This window comes from Glycine soja, chromosome 8 (genome assembly GCF_004193775.1).
Source record: "Glycine soja cultivar W05 chromosome 8, ASM419377v2, whole genome shotgun sequence".
In the NCBI taxonomy this organism is placed as follows: domain Eukaryota; kingdom Viridiplantae; phylum Streptophyta; class Magnoliopsida; order Fabales; family Fabaceae; genus Glycine; species Glycine soja.
Window position 1 is genome coordinate 14314257 of NC_041009.1, and position 19998 is coordinate 14334254.

The following is a 19998-nucleotide window of genomic DNA, read 5'->3' on the forward strand; positions in this document are numbered from 1 at the left end:
TTGTCCTACTTTTACTCTAGTCACAAGACATAATATCCGCAAACAAGTTAATTATGTCGATCCCCTCCATGATCCTGAGATATTTTGGGTACCAAAGTATAAGACTATCTCCAACCAACAAACTCCTAAAAAAATTTCTTCTATTTTTTAAATAATATTTCAGATTTCTCTATAATATTACATCACATTTCTTACTTTAAACAATCCAATCAAATTTTTACTCCAACCAAAAAACTCACTAGAATTTTTCAAATGGACCACAAATATTGAGTGAAAAATATACTGCACTGATTTTTTTTTTTTTTTAAAGCCATGTCTCTTCATTTATTTAATAAAATATAATACAAAAACTCTCTTTTGAAATAAAACTTATCAAGTTACTCTCCAATGGAAAGAGAAACTTCACCAATTCTATTACTTTACCCGTCAGAAAGAGAACTTCTTCTATTTGAGTTGCTCTAATTAAACATCCAACCACCCTCTAATTATATGTTGAAAAAGTATAGGTAATAAACACCTTAATTTGTACACAGTCACAACTTCATACTCCTAGCCTCTGCATTTGTCCATGAAACGAAAGGAGGTAATTCTACGCTTAAGATGTACAAAAAGATATAGCTTGGAAGAAAAGAACTTCCTGACCTTTAGAGTTATCAAAATGATTTATTCTGCAATAGTCTTCAACCATGACAGGAACCAAGAAATAAGAAAAAGAAAATTTATGATGCTATATATGGTTATAACTTTTAACTTTTACGATAGGCACTCCTTGATTTTCAAACCAATGGCATGCTATTAAAGCATGGATCTATGGCTTATAAAATATGTATGTAGATGACAAGTTCAATTGAAACCTGAACAGCAGCTCCCATAATCTGAATGTGCTACATACTGTAGTGTACAGTATCTTATTAAAGCTACTATGTCTTTTTCTCTAACAGATTTAGACAGTAACGAATGTACATTACATGAGTGGAAAAGGTAACACGAATCATACCTATTATCTATTGTAATATACATATGATATGATGTACATATATCACTTTATTTAAACAAAAAACTGGATTAGCACACGTCTTTGTCACCCCGCTAGCTCCTTAAAATGTTGAACTTTGACCAAAGGATATCAGAAACTTTTTAAGTGTTGGATTTGGCTCTCTCCACTGGGGCTTGGAGGTAATTTAGATAAAAGACATCCTTTTTTGTCAATTCCGTCAGACAGGTAACTAAAGGGTGGCATTTTAATATATCTCCCAGTACCATGAGCAACCTTCAGTTCATTATTTTCCCAAACAACTCTTCCTCCTGCAATAGTCACTTCGACTTTCCCCTGAAAAAAAATTTGAATATTGATATTACACGACAAGGCTTCAATTATTGATTTTTTCTTTTTTTATCAGCAAAATGTTAATTGTTAGTTTCTGTTAGCAAGTGGGATCAAACCCATGACCTTTCCCTCAATAATTGAATTATATACAAACATGAACATGTTGAATGGACTCTTAAGGCATTAACAAGGCAAAAATAACACAGCATGGTCTAATGCTATCCATTAACTGAACTGTTGTACCACATGCAAAACCAAAGTGCCTTGCCTAATTCAAACTCAAACTCAAACTCAATAGAGCAACATAAATAAAGTGCCTTTAATTGAATAAAACTATACCTCCCAAATCTTACTTTTTTTATACACTACTTGTAACTAACTATCTATATAAACATTCAGTCTTGATACTGGGGAAAAATTAATTCCAAAAAAATAATAAACAAACACCTTAAGCAAAAGATTGTGTCAAAAGTCTAGAGAAATTAAGAGATATGGGTGAAAAATCCATATTAAACCAAAACGTGCAGTACTCATGCTGTAACTAAGCAGTTAATCAATTTAAATCCTTAGATGGACCAGATTATAGTTAAATCAGTACCTTTCCTCTCCTTCCCTCCTAGACATTTGTGTCCAGTTTGGAGTGGTGGGACTTTGCAGTTATCTCAAAGCTTGAATTTGGGTTGAGGATGATAATATCTGCATCAGATCCTGGAAGAATAGCTCCTTTCCTTGGACATATATTGAAGATTCTAGCACTAAAATGATTGTAGAAATAAAAATAAAAAAATCAGTAATACTTTTGGCATCCTTACCGAAGAGCTTCATCAAATAAAAATAATTAAATACTCTGAATTCTCTTTATTGGCATAAGAACTGGATGCTAATTTTTACTTTGATTAACAGAAAATATACCATTAGTGCTTGTCAACCGGACATAATCAGTGACAGATATTTGGACAGATTCCTGTGAGATATATAGAAATAGATTCTAGTTAAAATGTTGGAAAAGCCGCTTTAATTGCGGACACCCCTTGCCCACCTTAGTTGCGGCCTCTTTGGGGGTTCCCTGAAGTGCAACCTCGAGTTCATCCCAATCTTAAAAGAAATGAAAAGCTAAGCTGATAATTGATTATCTTACCACCATGATATCCCATACCAAATGCATCCTTTCTTCAATACCTATAGATATCAGGTCGCAAAGCACATTAGTAAGGAAATATTTCAAAATCAACTAGAATGCATTTAGGCTGGAAATATCTAGGACCATCCATCATGTGATTACCATTGACACCATTAGGAATTTTCTGGAAGTCATCAATTCCAAGAGCTTTCTGGGTGGAATTAAAGGCACACCGATCAGTTCCTACCAGCTGCAAAGTTGTAAAAGGTACCCTTGGTCAAATAATCAGTCTTAGTAAAAAGAATTAATTGAGCACAGGGCATTAGTCATTACTCATTAGATAATACATAGTTCAGAAATAATGAAGAGTGCTAGGAATAGGATGCATTTCATGCCTGAGACTATCCTAATTACTTCCTCAAACTCGAACCCTTAATGATTATTGAACCTAAGCCTAAATCATAGTGAAACCTACAAAACTCCTGTTGAAAGGGAAGCTTGAAGGGCCTTATCATGTCCTCGTTTCCTAATAGGGGGACTCATGACTTGCCTGAAACATGAGAATGAACATGGCTTATATTCTTAAAACTGAAGAAAATAAAAGAATAACAACAAAAAACAATGACACAAGTGAGGGCACTAACTTTGCAGCAGTCTCAAAGTCAGGATGCCAAAGCCAAGATTCATCAAGGGCTAACCCAGAGGCAACTGGCTCTCCAATTACCCTTTGTCCTGCAGCATGAAAGCAATTAGTTATTAGTGGAACATTTGATATATTTGTGCAAAATTTTTGGTTTTTCTGCAGAAGAATCTTTTAATTTTGTGTTGTAACTGTCTACTCTCTCTTGAATGAATGCATGCACTGTTACTGTGGAACACATTAATGAAAATCAATAAAAACTCTAAAAGGATTAAAATTGAGAACCTGATTTCCTGGCCTTTGCAATTTCTTCCATTGCATCAATGCTCATTACATGAACCACATATAAAGGAGTGTTCACAAAATCAGCTAAATGAATAGCACGAGCAGTTGCCTCTCCTTCCAACTACATAGGTATACATAACCAAAGTCAAATAGGGAAATCTTCTATAAATCAGAGACAGATTTTTCATATTTAGACTTTACAAGAATCACACAACATAAGAAATCATAACAAGTGTTTAATATGATAACATACCTACTTGGTGTGGTTCATAAAAACAGATGAAACTGAACACAACAAATTTCAAACTAGGGTGGTCACAAGTAAGCAAATTTTGACAATAGCAGATAAAAACAGTTAATTTGGCTCAAGAACACGTGCTATGCAGGAAGCCTACTAAGATGAAAAGGGAAATTTTAAGTATGAGTGAAAATCACGTTTACATATTGAATACTTGTTAAGAAGATGAAACAAAACTGGAAGTGTCCAATATTTTCATTCCATTATTCTGTAAATTCTTTATGAAAGAACAAATATGAGAATTTACCACTGCAGGCCATGAAAGAGCTTGCCCCTCAGGACCAGTTATTCCAAGTTCTATAATTTTTTTTCTGACCTTCGTCCACAGCATCTCCATTTTCTGCATGGACCATAGCTAAGGCACCAAGAGACTTGCACTTTTTAAATCCTTCCAGAAGAAACTCATCATTGATCATAAGAGCTCCTTTATATGCCATGAAAAACTTAAAAGAGTTGGTACCTGCAATTACAAAAACATAGATGCACTAGATGAAATAAATTCCCCATAAACTCAACCAAAGGGTTATTTCCACATAATTAGCTAAATTATCAAGGAAATAAATTATGACCTTTCTCCTTGACCATGAGCTCCATTTCTCTCGACATGGTTTCATCCCATTTGGTAATAGCAATATGGAAACCATAATCCATGCAAGACTTCCTTGCCTTCTTTTCATAGGCTTCAATACCAGCCGTTAAACTTCCTTTACGTGGTATAACAAAGTCAATGTGCATTGTTGTCCCACCAGCTAATGCTGCAGCCTGACCACCGAAGAAGCCATCTACAGTTTCTGTACCCATAAATTCAAACTCTAGGTGGGTGTGAGGATCGGTGCCCCCTGTCAGTTAACAAAAAGATGCATTCCAGGAATCTGTCAGGTAAAAGATAATAATAATAACAACCACAACAATAGTGAATGACATGAGTAGGAATTCCACCAGTTTGGAATACATTATAGAAGGTTATTTGTTTGGGGGGTAATAGAGGTCACTAGCATGCACTCAATTCCCACTTCCTATTGTGTAGGGGTGTATCAGAACCATCCAATGGTGCATCAGGTGCCTAACTAAGGACGATTTTTTGTGGTTTTATACAAGACTTTGAAGATGTTAAAATATTTGTTGTGGACTAGTATTAATCAATAATTATTATATTATCTTTTAGTATCATCAATCGACAATATGAGATAGTATAATTATCATATGTATATTATGGATATTTTGGATGGAATTAAGAAAAGATTGACCCTGTGATGGGTTGGATCAATCATTAGTATATAACCCATTTGAGAGGTTCCTACCTGCTGCTAGGGGATTATAAATTTGTTATTCCATTAAGCAAATTTTCACTCTAGGACAGTCTCTTTGACACTCAGGTTCTCTTAAACAGTCCCCTAGAAAATGGGCAGAAATCCTCTCATGAGTAATTAAGGTTTTCTATCGGTCATATCGTCAAGTCACGCTCATGGAGATGAATGAAAATTGAGGCTAGTGTTTTATAACTTTTTAAGTTTTATCGCTATACTAACATACTATAATTTGTACCTATATGCTTGATTTTATAATTTTCCATGAGAAGATGCAAGAAGAAAGATGTGCACAGATCCGTCATCTACGACATTCATTCTAGCAGGACCTGATTCATCTTCTTTAATTTAGTGTAGACATTAACTTGTGGTGAATGTTAGATTGAAAAGATTAAGGGGTAACCTGGCATGACAAACTTGCCAGTGGCATCTATGACAGTCACCTCATCTCCAACCTGCCAAATGCGATGAAAATGAATTACAAATTAGAAAGCAGAAAGTAACAGAAAGAGAAGGTGGTAGCAGAGGAGAAAACATACCATAATAGTGGATTTGATGGAAACAATGATACCATCTTCGACATAAACATCGGCAACCTGTTGGTGGTGAGCATTGACAACGGTGCCTCCCTTGATCAACAGCTTGGATGAAGTTCCAGCGTCACAAAACTGAATCCAATGAAAATCTTGATCGGTTAAGTACTATAGTACTAATAATGACGATTGCGTAAGTAATTGAGTTTGTATATGTTGGAAAAAGGAGAAGGAGAAGAGTGAATGAAAGTCAACTGAGAGAGAGACCTGGTTAGATCGTGAAAGTGAAGAGGCAAGAAGAAGGAGTTGTGACATCAATCCCATGGCCATAGCTCAGCTCAATATTCAATTCAGCGCTGAAATGAAATGCTTTTGGGTCCCTCATGACTGTAATAAACGGATAAATCGGTTATGAAATTTAATTTTTTTAGTGTGTAATACAAATAAATTAGTTTTGATAATTTAACTAAAAATTAATTTTTAAATTTTATAATTTATTTATTTTTCACTAATTTGGTTTCTAAATTAGTTATTATATTAAATTTATTAATTATTAATATTATTATTCTAAAATTATTCTTATTTTTTTATGTTTATTTATTTATTTTTTATTAATGTTTAGAGAAAAAATAATTAAATAATATATATATAATTAATATATCTATAAATTAAAAAAATCTCATAAAAAACCATAACCAAATTTAAAAAAAAATATTATAATTAGGGACGGATTTTTCATTACATTATATTGTCAAGAAGGAATTTGGTTATTTATAGCCCATGCTCTTCTTCATTCGACAACTCAACTGCGGCTTTGCCTGTGTCAGCCAGCAAACCGCAACGTGGGTTACTGCTTAACTGCCGCGTGGTTAAAATTGAATTCGATAACCTCGTACTCGTAGAACCGTCAAAATGGTTCCACCCGTCTCATGTGTCACGTGAGCCAGGGCCAAAAGGATGAAATGAAATAAAGGACAGAATATTTTTTATTTTATTTATTTATTTATTTTTTACAGAAAGGAGAGCACAAGCTTGTAAAATGGCAGAGTACTATTTAACTAATTTTAATTTGATTTGATGATGATGTTTGGTAAAAATGTCAGAACTATTACCGATATTTCTGTAAGAAATTTCTACAGTCTAATTAGTGTTAGAATATTCAATATATAATCAAGGAAAGAAGCTATTCTTCTAGGATCTGGATCTGATTGGACCATCTAAGGATTGAAGTTGATTAATTCATTTAATTGCTTACTGACATGTACAACACAAATCTCCTTGTTTTGGTTTAGTATGTATTTTTCACCCATATCTCGTAAGTTCTCTTTGGACTTTTGACACGTTATAAGTGTTTTTCACTTCAAGTGTTTTATTTTTTTGGTCTTAGTATCAAGCTCGAATATTATAAAGTAAGATTTGGGAGATATAACTCTATTCAATTAAAGGTACCTCTTTATTTTGTTATGTTGAGTTTTAATTAGGTAAGGCACTTTGATTTTGCATGTGGTACAACCATTCAGTTAATGGGTGACATTAGGCAGATAGAACTCATTACTTGATTTGTTCATGTGTTCTTTTTGCCTTGTTAGTGTCCTACGGGTCCATTCAACATATTCTTGTTTGTATCTAGATCAATTGTCATGTAATATCAATACTCAGTATTTTTTCTGGGAGAAAGTTCAAGTGAATGTCGCAAGAGGAAAAGTTGTTTGGGAAATTAATGAACTGAAGGTTGCTGTTGATACTATAGAGTTATAAAAATGTCACCCTTTAGTTATCTGTTTGATGGAATGGACAAAAAGGATTTTTTTTTAATCTAAATTCCCTTCAATCCACATTGGAGAGAGTCAAATCCAGCATTTGAAAGTTTTCTGATACCCTTTTAATCAAATTTCAAAGTTTTACTAGGGAGAGGAATACAGAGCATGTTAATCTAGTTTTTTTTTTTTTTTTTATCAAATAAAGTGACATGTATATAAACATCATATTATATCATATGTACATTACAATAGACAATAGATATGCTTCATGTTAACTTTTTCCACTCATGTAATGCACATTGCTTATTGTCTAAAGCTCTTAGCGAAAAAGAGACAATAATAAGATACTGTACAATATGTAGCACACTTAGATTACAGAAGTTGTTGGTCAGGTAGCTATTGAACTTGTCTCGTCTGCATACATATTTTACAAGTCATAAATCCCCCGAGCTTTAACAGCATGCCATTGATTTGAAAATCAATGAGTGACTGTGGTAGTATCAATGTTTATTAACACATCACGGCCTAATACAACAATTTACGTAGGTTAGGATATTCTTTTTCCCCTGCATGATGATAACCAATAAATGAAATAGAAATTGTATTCCCTAATAACACGCTCGTGTAATTTTTCTTGTCCCTCTCTGTGCGAAATGCGAGTTATATAATAGAAACACTATAGGGAGTGTAGCCTATGTATGCCAAGCATAAATTGGAAAATGCACATTTAAAAACAGAATGATATAAAAGTCGAAATAAACTTGTATTAATAGTTTGTACATCTCTCCCCTTCTAATCATTCTCTAGGTTGCACGTTGCATTTGACAATACTCTACCTAGTCATTGATCCATGTGTGAGTGATCAGGGGTGCATGGACCAAAGCTGGGGGAAAGTGGTTGGTTGAAAGGGAAAAAAAAGTAAACTTTTGTGGGAACTTGAAACTCCTACCATGAAAAAATTTGATGACTTCTTCTTTTCCTCTCTTCTCCCTTCTTCCTTCCTTTTTTAATAAACAGAGCCTAAAAGCCTTTTTGGTCCCACCCTCCAAACTGAGGCACAGACATCATAGCAGGTCTTTGCTGCACAAGGACAACAAATTAGTTAGTACTTAGTATCTTCATTCATATTAATATATGTTTGGATTGAAGTTAAAAATGTTAGGCACATTTCAATGTTAATTCAACGGATAAAAATAAAATAAAAACAAAAATAAGGATCTAGTTTTTTTCATAAAATTATTTTTATCTCAAAAATATTTTTTTACTTGATTTTCAAACATGCTTGCTCATTCTTCGACTTGTAAAATGCTGGTTTAAAGGGAGAATTTAGAACTTCCATCCCGAACATATATTGGTTAATACACCATGACTAACGCACATTAACAATTTCAAAATATGAATTATAAATAATCATTACGATTTCATTAAATTGACAAACGCCCAAATGGGCATTAAACAATTTGGAGGAACCTTTGAATTGTCAACTTGAAAAAATGTTGTTTATTGACAAGCATCATGATTTTTCTCTTCTTATTCCATATGCTTCGTTCGTTCTTGGTTCCTCCCATGGTTGAAGATTATTGCAGAATAAATCGTTTTTATAGCTCTTAAGGATAGGAAGATCTTTTCTTTCCTAACTGTATCTTTTATGAAGATTTCAAACTTATAATTATCTGCTTTTGTTCCATGGCAAAATGGAGAAGCGAAGGACCTTGGGAATTGAGCTACGACTATGATACAAATTAAGGTTTTTACACTACTACTTTTTCAAGATATAATTAGAGGGTGTCTAGATGTTGTAATGATGGGATATTTTAACTATGAGAACAAGGATAAAATTAAACATTCTGTTTTGCTTAGTATTCAGAATATCTTAGCTTCAAGGAGGGGATCAATGGAATTAACGTGTTTGTAGACACCGAGTCTATGTGATTAGAGTAAAAGCAGGACACAAAATTATGGATGTCCACCTGCTTCTTTCCTTCTGTTACGAGTTTGTGAAAATTAAAACACGATATTGTCTAATTTTAGGAGAAATATATGATGGTTATTCTATGCCAGATAAAAAAAAATATTTACTAAGTTTTTCACCAAAGAAAAGTTCACAACAAATAAAATGCAAAAAAGCTAACTTGCCAATCTAATTTCTGGTATGTGCCACTTTTAAGTATGCCAATATTTTTCTCTGGCTTTTTACATAATGGACGTTCATATATACCAAGGTTCTGTTTACTATTTATTCTAACTTATTTACTTAAGAAAAGATATGTTTTTAAGATGTTGTTTATTATTTTATTTTTATTTTAAAATATTGTGTCCCATAAGTTACATTGATTTGTGTTGGATTCTCAATTGATTGGTTGTGGTTTGTGATTGAGTTAGATGGTAAAACTATTTAAAAATATTGTGTCCCATAATCTGTTTTTTCTAAAAAAAAATATTTCTCCCAAACTTTCCTCTCTCCCAATTTTCCTCTGTTTTTGTTGTGGCTCTCCCCAAACACAAATTTCCCTCTTCTCTGTTTTTAGATTTTTTTTTTTATAGCATGACTTTTGCAGTTTTGCATGCTTAGTTTCTTCATTATTGTTCTCATACCATTTTTGAAAAAAAAATGGTAAATAACCCAAGTATTAGGATTTCACACTGGAGGTCAGAGTTTCAAGAAAGTCATTATCTTTCTTCTTTGTCTGCATGGCTTGTTGGAATTCTCAGTAAAGTTCCTTCTGTGGCAGCAAATATGCCAAAAAGAGTTTTGCTTGAACTTCTTTGTAGATGCCTTCTAACATCACAACTCTGCAACAAGCAGCTTGTGGATTCAACACTTCAGCTTGCAGAACTGATAGATGAAAGATACTTGGTGGACAAAGTTCAAAAGTTCTTTATTGACTTCAAAGAACATTTTCCAAGTTGAGGAATCCATACTTGAAGCAGCTAAAAAGCTAGAGTTTAGTTATACAACAGATAAGGAAAAATAAAAAACCAATGGCAATGGATTGTGACACTAAAAAAATCACAGACATGGATGGACTTTGGCAAAATCATGGACTTTGTTGTAATTGTTTTAAGGTATGGTACCTATTAGATACAGGTGCCTGGCCTGAAAATATGCAATTCCATAAACATAAGGCAATCATGTAGCTTAATTACCTGGAGATACAGGGTGTGTTTGATAGAGTGAATGGAAATGGAATAAAATAGAAATCAGAAAAAATATCTAAATTAAAGTAGTGTGGTGAAGGTGTGTAACCCACACTAAATTTTGAAACTTTCCCTTCATTTCCACTCCATTTCAATATTAACAAACACAGGGAATAAGGTTAGCTTGGTGGGTGGGAATGGGGGCTAAAGGATGAAGGGAGAAGGAGGGAGGAAGAGGGAGTTCAAATCTTTCTATGGACATTTTTAATAAAACTAACAAACTAATATTTGTTAATTTTAAAAAAAAATGTAGCTTAATTACCGAATCACATTCATGCAATTGGAATCACACTCCTTGCTCCATTTTCATTTGTGGCGAGTGCATCCCCAATCAGTTGGTAGAGAATAGTCCAGCAGGGGCGACCTGAGAACACATGAGCTGAGAACACGAGACAAGAAGCAAATATGGCTGCTTATATTCTACTTCATGTGATCTCAGGACGACCCTGTAGAATCCCTCTACCTACACATGTCTTTGCCTGAAGTGGAACATTGAACCTTTGAATTGTGTTTCATCAATGTAATGATTTTATCCAGCTTGATTCAGTGCATAATATATAGCCTCAAGCGAACTTGGTACTTGCTAGGTTTAGATGTACATGTAGTACACCGCAGTACTCATCATAGAAATGATGGGGTCTGTTTGTTCCGTTAAGAGTACAACTTTGTACTACTGATAACCCAAATCTAAGACGCTAAGCTATCTACTAGTACTACAACTTCCCGTTGCCAGCACGTCAATGCAAACTACAAACATTGTTGGACTTCGTCAATATTCAATATATAAAAAGTATAACTTTAAAAGAAAAAATAATAATTTTGTTGCCTTTATTTTTCAAAATTCATAATTTTGATCCATTATTTTAAAATATAAATATTTAATCCCCTATTTTTTTAAAAAAATCTATGATTTTAATCTTTTATTTTTTAATAGAGATTTTAGTCTCTTATTTCTGTATAATTTGTAATATTGATCATTTTTCCAACTTAAAAGTATTCAGGGTTAAGATGTTAACATTAATTATGATAGAGATATTTAGTCTCATATTTAATCCCCTACTTTTGTACAATATGTAATTTTGGCAATTTTTCCAAATTGAAAGTATTATATGACATAGATTAAACAAACTATCTCATATCACAACACTAAATTTAGGCGCATCAAGTTAATTTCTTACCTATTAACCTTTTTTGAATTTGATGGAAGGATCAAAATTACGGATTTACAAATTGAATGACTAAATGTTTCTATTTTAAAATAAGGGAATTAAAATTATGGAATTTAAAAATAGAAGAACTAAATGTCTCTATTTTAAAATTAAGGAACCAAAATTGTATATATTTAAAAATAGGAAGATTAAAATTGTATTTAATAAGCCAAAAAAATATTTAAAATTGTAAACAATGGCTATGCTTGACAAAACTGGTTGAGAGTTGAAAATATAACTTATTAAATTACAAGTATTTTGTAAAATTAACTGTTGAAGTAGGTGAACAATGTAAAATGACAGAAAAATAATAAAATCATTATTTATTTTAAAAAGGTAATAAGAAAAATGAACAAATATATTGAGAATAAAAATAGAAGAAAATATAAAAAATTAGAAGTTAGTATTTTTAAAAATGATACTTCAAGTAACATTTCAAAAAAATACTAGAAATTACTTAAAAAAATTTGTTTACCGAACAATCAAACAAACTTTTGAAATAATAAAAAGAATTAGAAGTTAACTGAAATATCTTGTTGAATATAGTCTCTACATATACATAATTAATTTAGGTAGAATATAAAAAAAATTAAACTTATAATGAGACATGTATAATTAATTTGATAAAAGAATAGTTTTATCGTGTCTTTTTAATTTAAGAGTGGAGCAGCTTAGATTTGAGAAAGTAAATTTTAATGTAAAAAAATATAAAAAATTAATTTGAGAATATAAGTAGTTAAAATTCGGGGAAAGAAAAAGAAGTTTAATGTAAAATTCTTCTCTCGTGAAGTTATGCAGCTCTGAAAATTGAAATATGTACCTTATCTACTCAAATGACAAAAGGTTCACTTATAATAATTATAATTATGCAGTATATAAAATACATTATTCCCATATGATTAATGAAAAGAAGGAGCTACGACTTCTATATGTCTAGGTCACGGATGTGCTTTGGATTGTACAAAAATGAATAAAGGTCAGAATGTTCTACCGGGAAAACTATATACGTACAAAAATGCATGAAAATTAATCTCTTAAAACATTAAATGCTATATTTTTAATTACAAACACAATAATTAATAAAAAATAAATAAGTATCGTTATATATTCTTCACATGAACATGGAAAGGAACATTTTCTTCTTGGAATCGACCTGAAATTCTCAAGTTCATTCCACATGGTCTTCAGTTGGGTAAAATATTCAAAGATTCCAAGACTAATTTTGGAATCTTAGTTATCCTGAAGATGTGTCTCCCTGAGAAGCAACCTTGCAGGTTCATTCATGCCTCTGATGCACGGAGGATGGACTTAACTATGGATTCTGAAATTGAATGCATGAAAGAACCATGGTGTTGCATTGAACCTAGGCTTTGAATAAATTATTCTTCTTGAAAGTGAATATACGTTAGCAAACCCATTAATTTGATTTAATTTATTTCATTTGTAAACTTTTTAAATACAGTAAAGCAGCATTTTGAATTACGATATTGTAGGTACTATTTCTTTTAATTAAATTATAAAAAAAATGTAATAAATTATATAAGGTGGTGGAAAACGCTCGGCCCACTATTACCATTTGGTACAAAAAATGAAATGAGTCGAATTAAACCAAAATATGGACATACATCAATGTTATTCATAGGCAATACACAAACATAGCATTGGAATCATTCATATAACTTGTACAACAATAGGAAGAGTATATATAGCTTCGTTTGTTTTTATTTTATTTTTAATTTTCCTATACTAGTAGTGCAGCCAAACAAAGATAACAACTGCCCCATATAGATAACTAGTGATGGAAGCGATTTCTGTTCATCATCGTGATGAACTCCTCTGCACTAACTTCTCGATCATCTGCACATTTTAAGGCCAAAAAACAGAAATAACATCTCACAATCATGGGAAGCAGTTACAGTAAAAAATGGAAAAGCAAATGATAATGAACTTTTAAGCCTTTTATAATTGAACTATCATCCCACTGTTAATGATTAAACATCTATTCTAGCAAGCATTAAACTGCATTCCACAAGAGGTGTAATGTTTTATTCCTTTTGCATTCAATACCTCAGGCTGTGTTATTTTCAATTCTTTCCTTCTTTGGTGGTATGAATCCTAAACCAACAGGTGATACATAAAATGTCTAACAAATAAACAAGTCAGGATCGATCACTAGATCTACAGTTAAAAAATAATGGCAAATATCGTGTTCCTTTACCATTTATTTAATACATTTCTCATCCAACGGACAAGAGAGTAAAATAAATCGACAACCTCCTCTCCCTGGATCTATGAATCCAATGCAAATACCCCACCTACTTACAGAAACTATGTTGGAAAACATTAAATTTTCATTGCATGATATTCCCAATTAGCTTTTCCGAAGATATATATATATATATATATATATATATATATATATATATATATATATATATATATATATATATATCTCACTTTGTATCATTTTTGGTAAACCTTGAGGAGATTAGTGTATGAGGTAAATGACAAACTACTACTCATTTTTTCAGTAAATCTTGTATACGAGTTAGAGACCACTTATCATCAGGAATTTGTTATGCCTCTGTATTTCCAAAGTGATGATAATATTTTTTCATATACACATAATGTTATGTTAGCATAATCTAAAGCTCATGTATTCATGCCCAGTTAACCATATAATACAATCCACAATATGAGAAGTAAAAGTTTTCTTGTAATTAGAAAGTTCACAAGGAAATGGTTGGAATAACTTACTATCTTGGTCTGCTTCATCAACCATCTCCTGAATCTCTCTGTCGGTGAAATTTTGTCCTAGCTCTTTTGCAATGCGCTTGATGTCTAATGCAGATATCTTTCCCTGAATAGGCCACAAGTAATGAGAAACAAGAAGTATAAATGATGTATAGCAGTGAAGAACTTTACATTTTTATCATGATCAATAATATTGAAAGCTTTCATGAGCTCCTCTTTAGTGTCCCTTTCTCCTATTTTGGCTGTCATCATGTACTCAAATTCATCATAATCAATTGCTCCACTTCCATCCTTGTCCACATCTTCTATCATTTTATTAATTTGCTGAAATGACACGGCAGGTTATCTATCTATTAGAAATGCAACAGAACTCTAACAAAAGGCACAACAAACATAAGCCACCAATGCAACGCTAAATTTTATTTTGGATTTCATGACAAGAAATTGACTCCCTAAAGCTGAATAAGAAGAAGAATAACCACACGCCACAGGTAAATGTAAAATAAAACAATAAAAGAGGAGGGCCAGGGGAAAGTTAGCTTTAGCTATCATGGACATGGAGAGACACGGATGGCTCCCTTCCTCACAACAACGATCGGAAATCATCGTCGGAAATTGTAAGTTGCAAAATTCAATTAAGTCAGAAGAAAACTGAATGCATGTACTGGTATATGGATAATACCTCTTCTGTCATCTCAAATCCAAGGGCCCTGTCAAGATAAGATGGCTGTAAAAAAAAAAAACAACACAGCCAAACAATATGACAAACATTTTAAGACTATGAACAACAATACCTCATGGCAACATTCAGCTCTTTGGCATCAATAGTTCCTAGAAATCATCAAAGGCAATAACATTAATAAATAAAAATAGAAAACTATACGACCAGAGTAGTGTTAGTTTGATGCTAAAGTGTATATACAAAACCTGAGCCATCAGTATCAAATAACTCAAAGGCTTCCTTAATCTCCTGCTTCTTCTGCGTTGTCAAATTATGACGTCCTCTTGGTTTATTGTTGTACCTCCTGGATTCTCCTCTATATAAAGATGACTGATATGGGAATAGCACAAGTTAATTCTTTTATTTTTTTTGTTCTAAACCCTAGATTTGATTTGATACATAAAATAAAGGGAAACCAAACCACTAGATTAGGCATATGATGATTATACATCTGAAAAGAAGAAGTAAATAATAGCAAACAAAATGATCTGTTGGTTCCATTGAGTGACTGTAAAGAGGGGGATCGTACCATCGTCGTTTGAGATCGGGCACCGACACGACCACAATTGAAACAACGTCAAAGTCCCAGAATCCAATCTTCCTTTCCCCGCTTTTGAGGATTTTAAATACACACGCGGTTAGGGTCCGAAATTTCTTTCCGTTTAAAATGAAATGGAATGGGTTTTGGTGTTCTTCGCTTATCTTTCAGAAATTATTCGGTGATTCAATATTATTATATTTTCTATTAATTTTTATATAATATGCAATTAATTTTTTTTTTATAAATTGAAAAATATGAGTATGTGTCACTGATTGGTCAGAAGTATTAACACATAATAATCTCACACAACCTAATAATTTTATCAAATATTTTCTTTAAAGATGCTTCCTCAATGAGTTTTCAAAAATCATTATTTATTTGTCTTTTTCAAGTAAATGGCATAATGGTCACCCTCGAGTTAAGTTGTATCATTAAAAGAAGGTTAAGACTTTACTAAAATTGTTGTTTTGTAAAATGTTAAATATTATATGTTTGTTGTTTAACTTTGTAACATAACTTTATATTACTATTTTCAATGTATTGTTTTCTTTACATCTGTGGATTTTCTTTTCAAACTTAAAGAATGTCATAGGCGTTGTGATCAAAGCTAGAAGATCCTTTTCAGTATTTTTTCTTCATTTCTTCCATTATTATAGTTTTGATGAAACAAATGAAATGAAATGAAAATGTATCACATATAATGGAAAGTATCATTTATTTTTTCAAAAGCATGATATGAAAGAAATGGAGAGAATCTTTTTCCTTCAAAAGGACTTGTATTTAGGTGAGCATTAGCATCAATTTTAAATAAAATTAATTTGATTAAAATTAATTTTAAAATGATGTAATTTATGTTTAAATGTTTTTTTTTTCTTTTCTGGGTTGGGCAAAAGGCCCATGTTTAATTTCTTTTCCTGCAGGATTCTTTTCACTATTGTAAGTATCCAAGAATTTCTTACAAAGCCATCAATATTAAACTTAAAAGACGTTCAGAAATAAACCAGATCTATCTAATTTTGAACCATATTCCTACAGGCCAAAAGAAACTCAATGGAGATTGAATTTTGCACAGAACTAAGGTCACGACATCCCATTGCAGGCCAAGGCCGCTCACCGCAATAGTGCACTATTAACTACTATGCCTAAAATTATGAGCAGTTTCAAAATGCCAACATAATCATGGAGCAATGGGGTCCATAATCAAGTTAGAGAAGATAAAGTAAATTTAGATTCTAGATTCTTAATTTGCTGTCAGCTTAAGATGATCAAGAGAAAGGCATCTAAAAGAGTATAACACTGAAGCAAGACAGACTCAAACATCCTTTCCTTTTCTAAACTTTATGATCTGCAAACAGTGTTATTCATGGCCATTAGCCTCATACCTTACCTCTTGAGTGTAGGAAGTGGCCATCTGTTTAACAGATCTTCATCATTGGTGGTTCTATCCAGTTCTTCCTGGATATTAGTTTTTATACAAATATTATAATCTTAACCACAGGAAGCTGTATGCATTGTACAGGGATAAAGATTACCCCAAAAAGAATATGAGATAAAACTACTGCATCCCAATCAGGATTTTTTGTATCCAAGAGAACAAGGACAATATCAAACCTGCTTAATAAAGGACCAGAGACTGTTGTATTGACGGACAGTGCTACCTTGGGTTAAGTCTGACAAGTATAGGACTGAAGCAATAGTAATTGAACTGAAGTCATAGTAAACTACTTCAGACATAATCTAGAAGCGAGAGGAAAGAGCTCAATGCCCTTGAAATTGAACATCAAGAATAACAGGAACTGTAGTTCGACAACAATCTTAAATAGTATAAACTAATACATATTGACGTAAGTGATACGTTGATCAGGATCATACTGTCCTTTGGGATTTGTGGCGCCAAATACAGTTCTAGTGCTTAGTGTTGTTACAAGACCAGCCTGAATAAAGCAAGAAAGTAAATCAGTAGCCACACTTTTTTGCCACAAACCTATCAGCACCAGTTTTTACTTGTGTTCCAAAGAAAGCTGAAGTAAATTCAAATTTTGCATAATGTATTCAAACATTCTACCTTGGCAACACTTATTTTCTGCTGCTCCCCATGGCTTCATGTATTGTTGCTCTATCATGTTTCCTCATGCTGCCAAAATAATGTTTAGTTATATACTCAATGCCAGGATGCAAAATAAAAATATGAAGTACTGCCAGAATTTCCACTAAATATGAACTGTCAAGTTTCATGAAAGCATCTAGTGAAACTTCCACAACCAACTTAAGGGTATCCAAGCTGTCAGGTATTGCAAAAGTATAAACAATCAAATGTAGAACTAATCCAGGTCTTCCAAGTTACAAATGGAAGAAACTTGGCTTAGTGCAGTTAAAAGTTAAAGCTCAATTCCGATACTGGATAAAGTACTCGGTTAGGCCGAGAGAACACCATACACATCCAAACCGAGTATCCTCTTCGGTCACGTATTCACATGTTTCATATAAAACGTCTCGACCCTCAACATATACTGACAACAGAAATCACTCGATTGTGACTATCACCAATAAACCTACTTAAGAGTAATTACTTGATTAGAAGTGTCTAAACATGATTAGAAGGTGTATTACACATCTAATAATCATGACGTATAGACCCATAGACCCTAGGTCCAATAAGATCAATATAAAAAGGGATGAACCCCTAGGTAAGAGAACTGATTCATTCTCAAATATTCACTATATATCATTAACAGCTCTGAGCCGAACTCTTACTTGAGCATTGGAGTGTCTTTTGCAGGTACTCCCTCACTCTTTCGAACACTTGCGCACCCAAGACTTCGACAAGGAACTACAAGCAGAAGACCTTTCGGCGGAAGGACATGTAACCGGTCCATTTGTGATAGGAACATTTTGACGGCCTCCGTAAGACTGTGTAAGATATATCCCGACCCCAAGAGTTCATGGCAATAACAAAAACAGGTACAAGCACAGTAGCGATGGAGCAACCAGCTAATCACCATAACAAAGACACTTATGTAGAAGATCAAACCGATCTGTCTTTAGTAGTTAGGAGACTACAGGCTCAAGTCTCCAAGATGTAGAAAAATCATGTTTAGAAAATCGTTGCCCTTTGATGCGAGAACGCTCACCTCCTGGAGGCACATAGGTTGCGGCAACCCAAGGCTAACCCAAAAAAATATTCATGTTCATAAGCGGGAACACAACTTACATTATGACAAGAAAGGGTAGGTCATAATGTAAGTGTTTAAATTAACCTTTTATTGTGTCTCGCAATCACATACTTTTGAGTCTTCTCTCTACTCCGAAAAACCTCTAACTTGCTCCCATGGTCGTTTGATTCATGCCAATTAAAAGACTCCACACCCAAGTTTGCAAGAATCATCCTTGACCCCTTGTTCTTTCATTCTTTATTTCCCCTTTTCCTTTTTTTTCCTTTATCTCATGATCGATCCATGTTTTCCTTCTCCTATCTAATAATCAATCCTCTTTGTTGTGATGGTTATCTTTTATTTAATAATCAATACTCTTTACTCTACTAATCAAATCTCTTTCCATAAGTAAGAACCATTTTTAAGGTTGGAATATTGATTATGTGTGTAATAGGAATAATACAATCTTGTTATCTTTAGGTGAAAATGACATATTTGATCTTTTATTTTATTTTTTTTAGTTTAATCATTTTTTTTTAAAGTTTATTTTAATTTCTTATCTTTTTAAATTAATTCAAAATAATATTTCCGTTTGTTTGAAGTTAACAATGTTATTAATGTTCAAGTACCAGCATCTAAGAAATGTCACAAAAGGGAAAAAAACACACTTTGCTAATTCAAGTTAACAAAAACCTTCTCAGCACTATCCATGCCCCCAATTTTCGCATACATATATCAAGCAACGAGTTACATTCTTTTGGTTGATAAAAAAACAAAAAACCATCCCTTTCCCCTTTAACACAGACACCCAATATGCTGGACAAGGACACAAAATCAACATGAATCCCTTTTCTCTACGAGTCTAAACAATTCTGTAGCTAACTTGACTTGATTTGTCTATGCTAATCCACCCATCGTGATAGCAAAAGTAACCTCATCAGGCCCAGGAATGTCCCCACACTTAGCATACATGAACAAAAGACCAACCTTCACCACAACCCCATGATTTCTCCTGCCACGGTCCGCATCCAACAAAGTAGGTTATGTGAGAGGGTTTAACTCCATCCAGCATCATTGAATCGTAGGTATAATTTCGCTTTGCGACAAGAAATTAGATGTTGTGATTTACAATTTGGGAAAAAGGAGATTAGGGT

At 32.9% G+C, this 19998-nt stretch overlaps 1 protein-coding gene, 1 long non-coding RNA gene and 1 pseudogene across 3 annotated transcripts; all 3 read right to left on the reverse strand.

Annotated features, from left to right (window-relative positions):
- Positions 1-769: 769 nt before the first annotated feature.
- On the reverse strand, positions 770-5892 carry LOC114422695 (annotated as a pseudogene).
- Positions 5893-8009: 2117 nt separating this feature from the next.
- On the reverse strand, positions 8010-10987 carry LOC114422173. Of its 2 annotated transcripts, none has more exons than XR_003668632.1 (2): positions 10731-10987; positions 8010-8350 (listed from the first exon to the last, which is right to left on the reverse strand). It is a non-coding gene; the product is annotated as an uncharacterized LOC114422173 (long non-coding RNA). The 2 variants fall into 2 exon arrangements; XR_003668633.1 differs by having other exon boundaries at positions 8741-10987.
- Positions 10988-13251: 2264 nt separating this feature from the next.
- Positions 13252-15853, reverse strand: LOC114422175 (probable calcium-binding protein CML20). Its single transcript, XM_028388395.1, has 7 exons — positions 15681-15853; positions 15358-15481; positions 15225-15261; positions 15113-15140; positions 14602-14754; positions 14434-14536; positions 13252-13533 (listed from the first exon to the last, which is right to left on the reverse strand). The coding sequence occupies exons 1-7, from the start codon at positions 15681-15683 to the stop codon at positions 13469-13471; spliced, it is 513 nt and encodes a 170-aa protein (XP_028244196.1). The 5' UTR covers positions 15684-15853; the 3' UTR covers positions 13252-13468.
- Positions 15854-19998: the final 4145 nt, after the last annotated feature.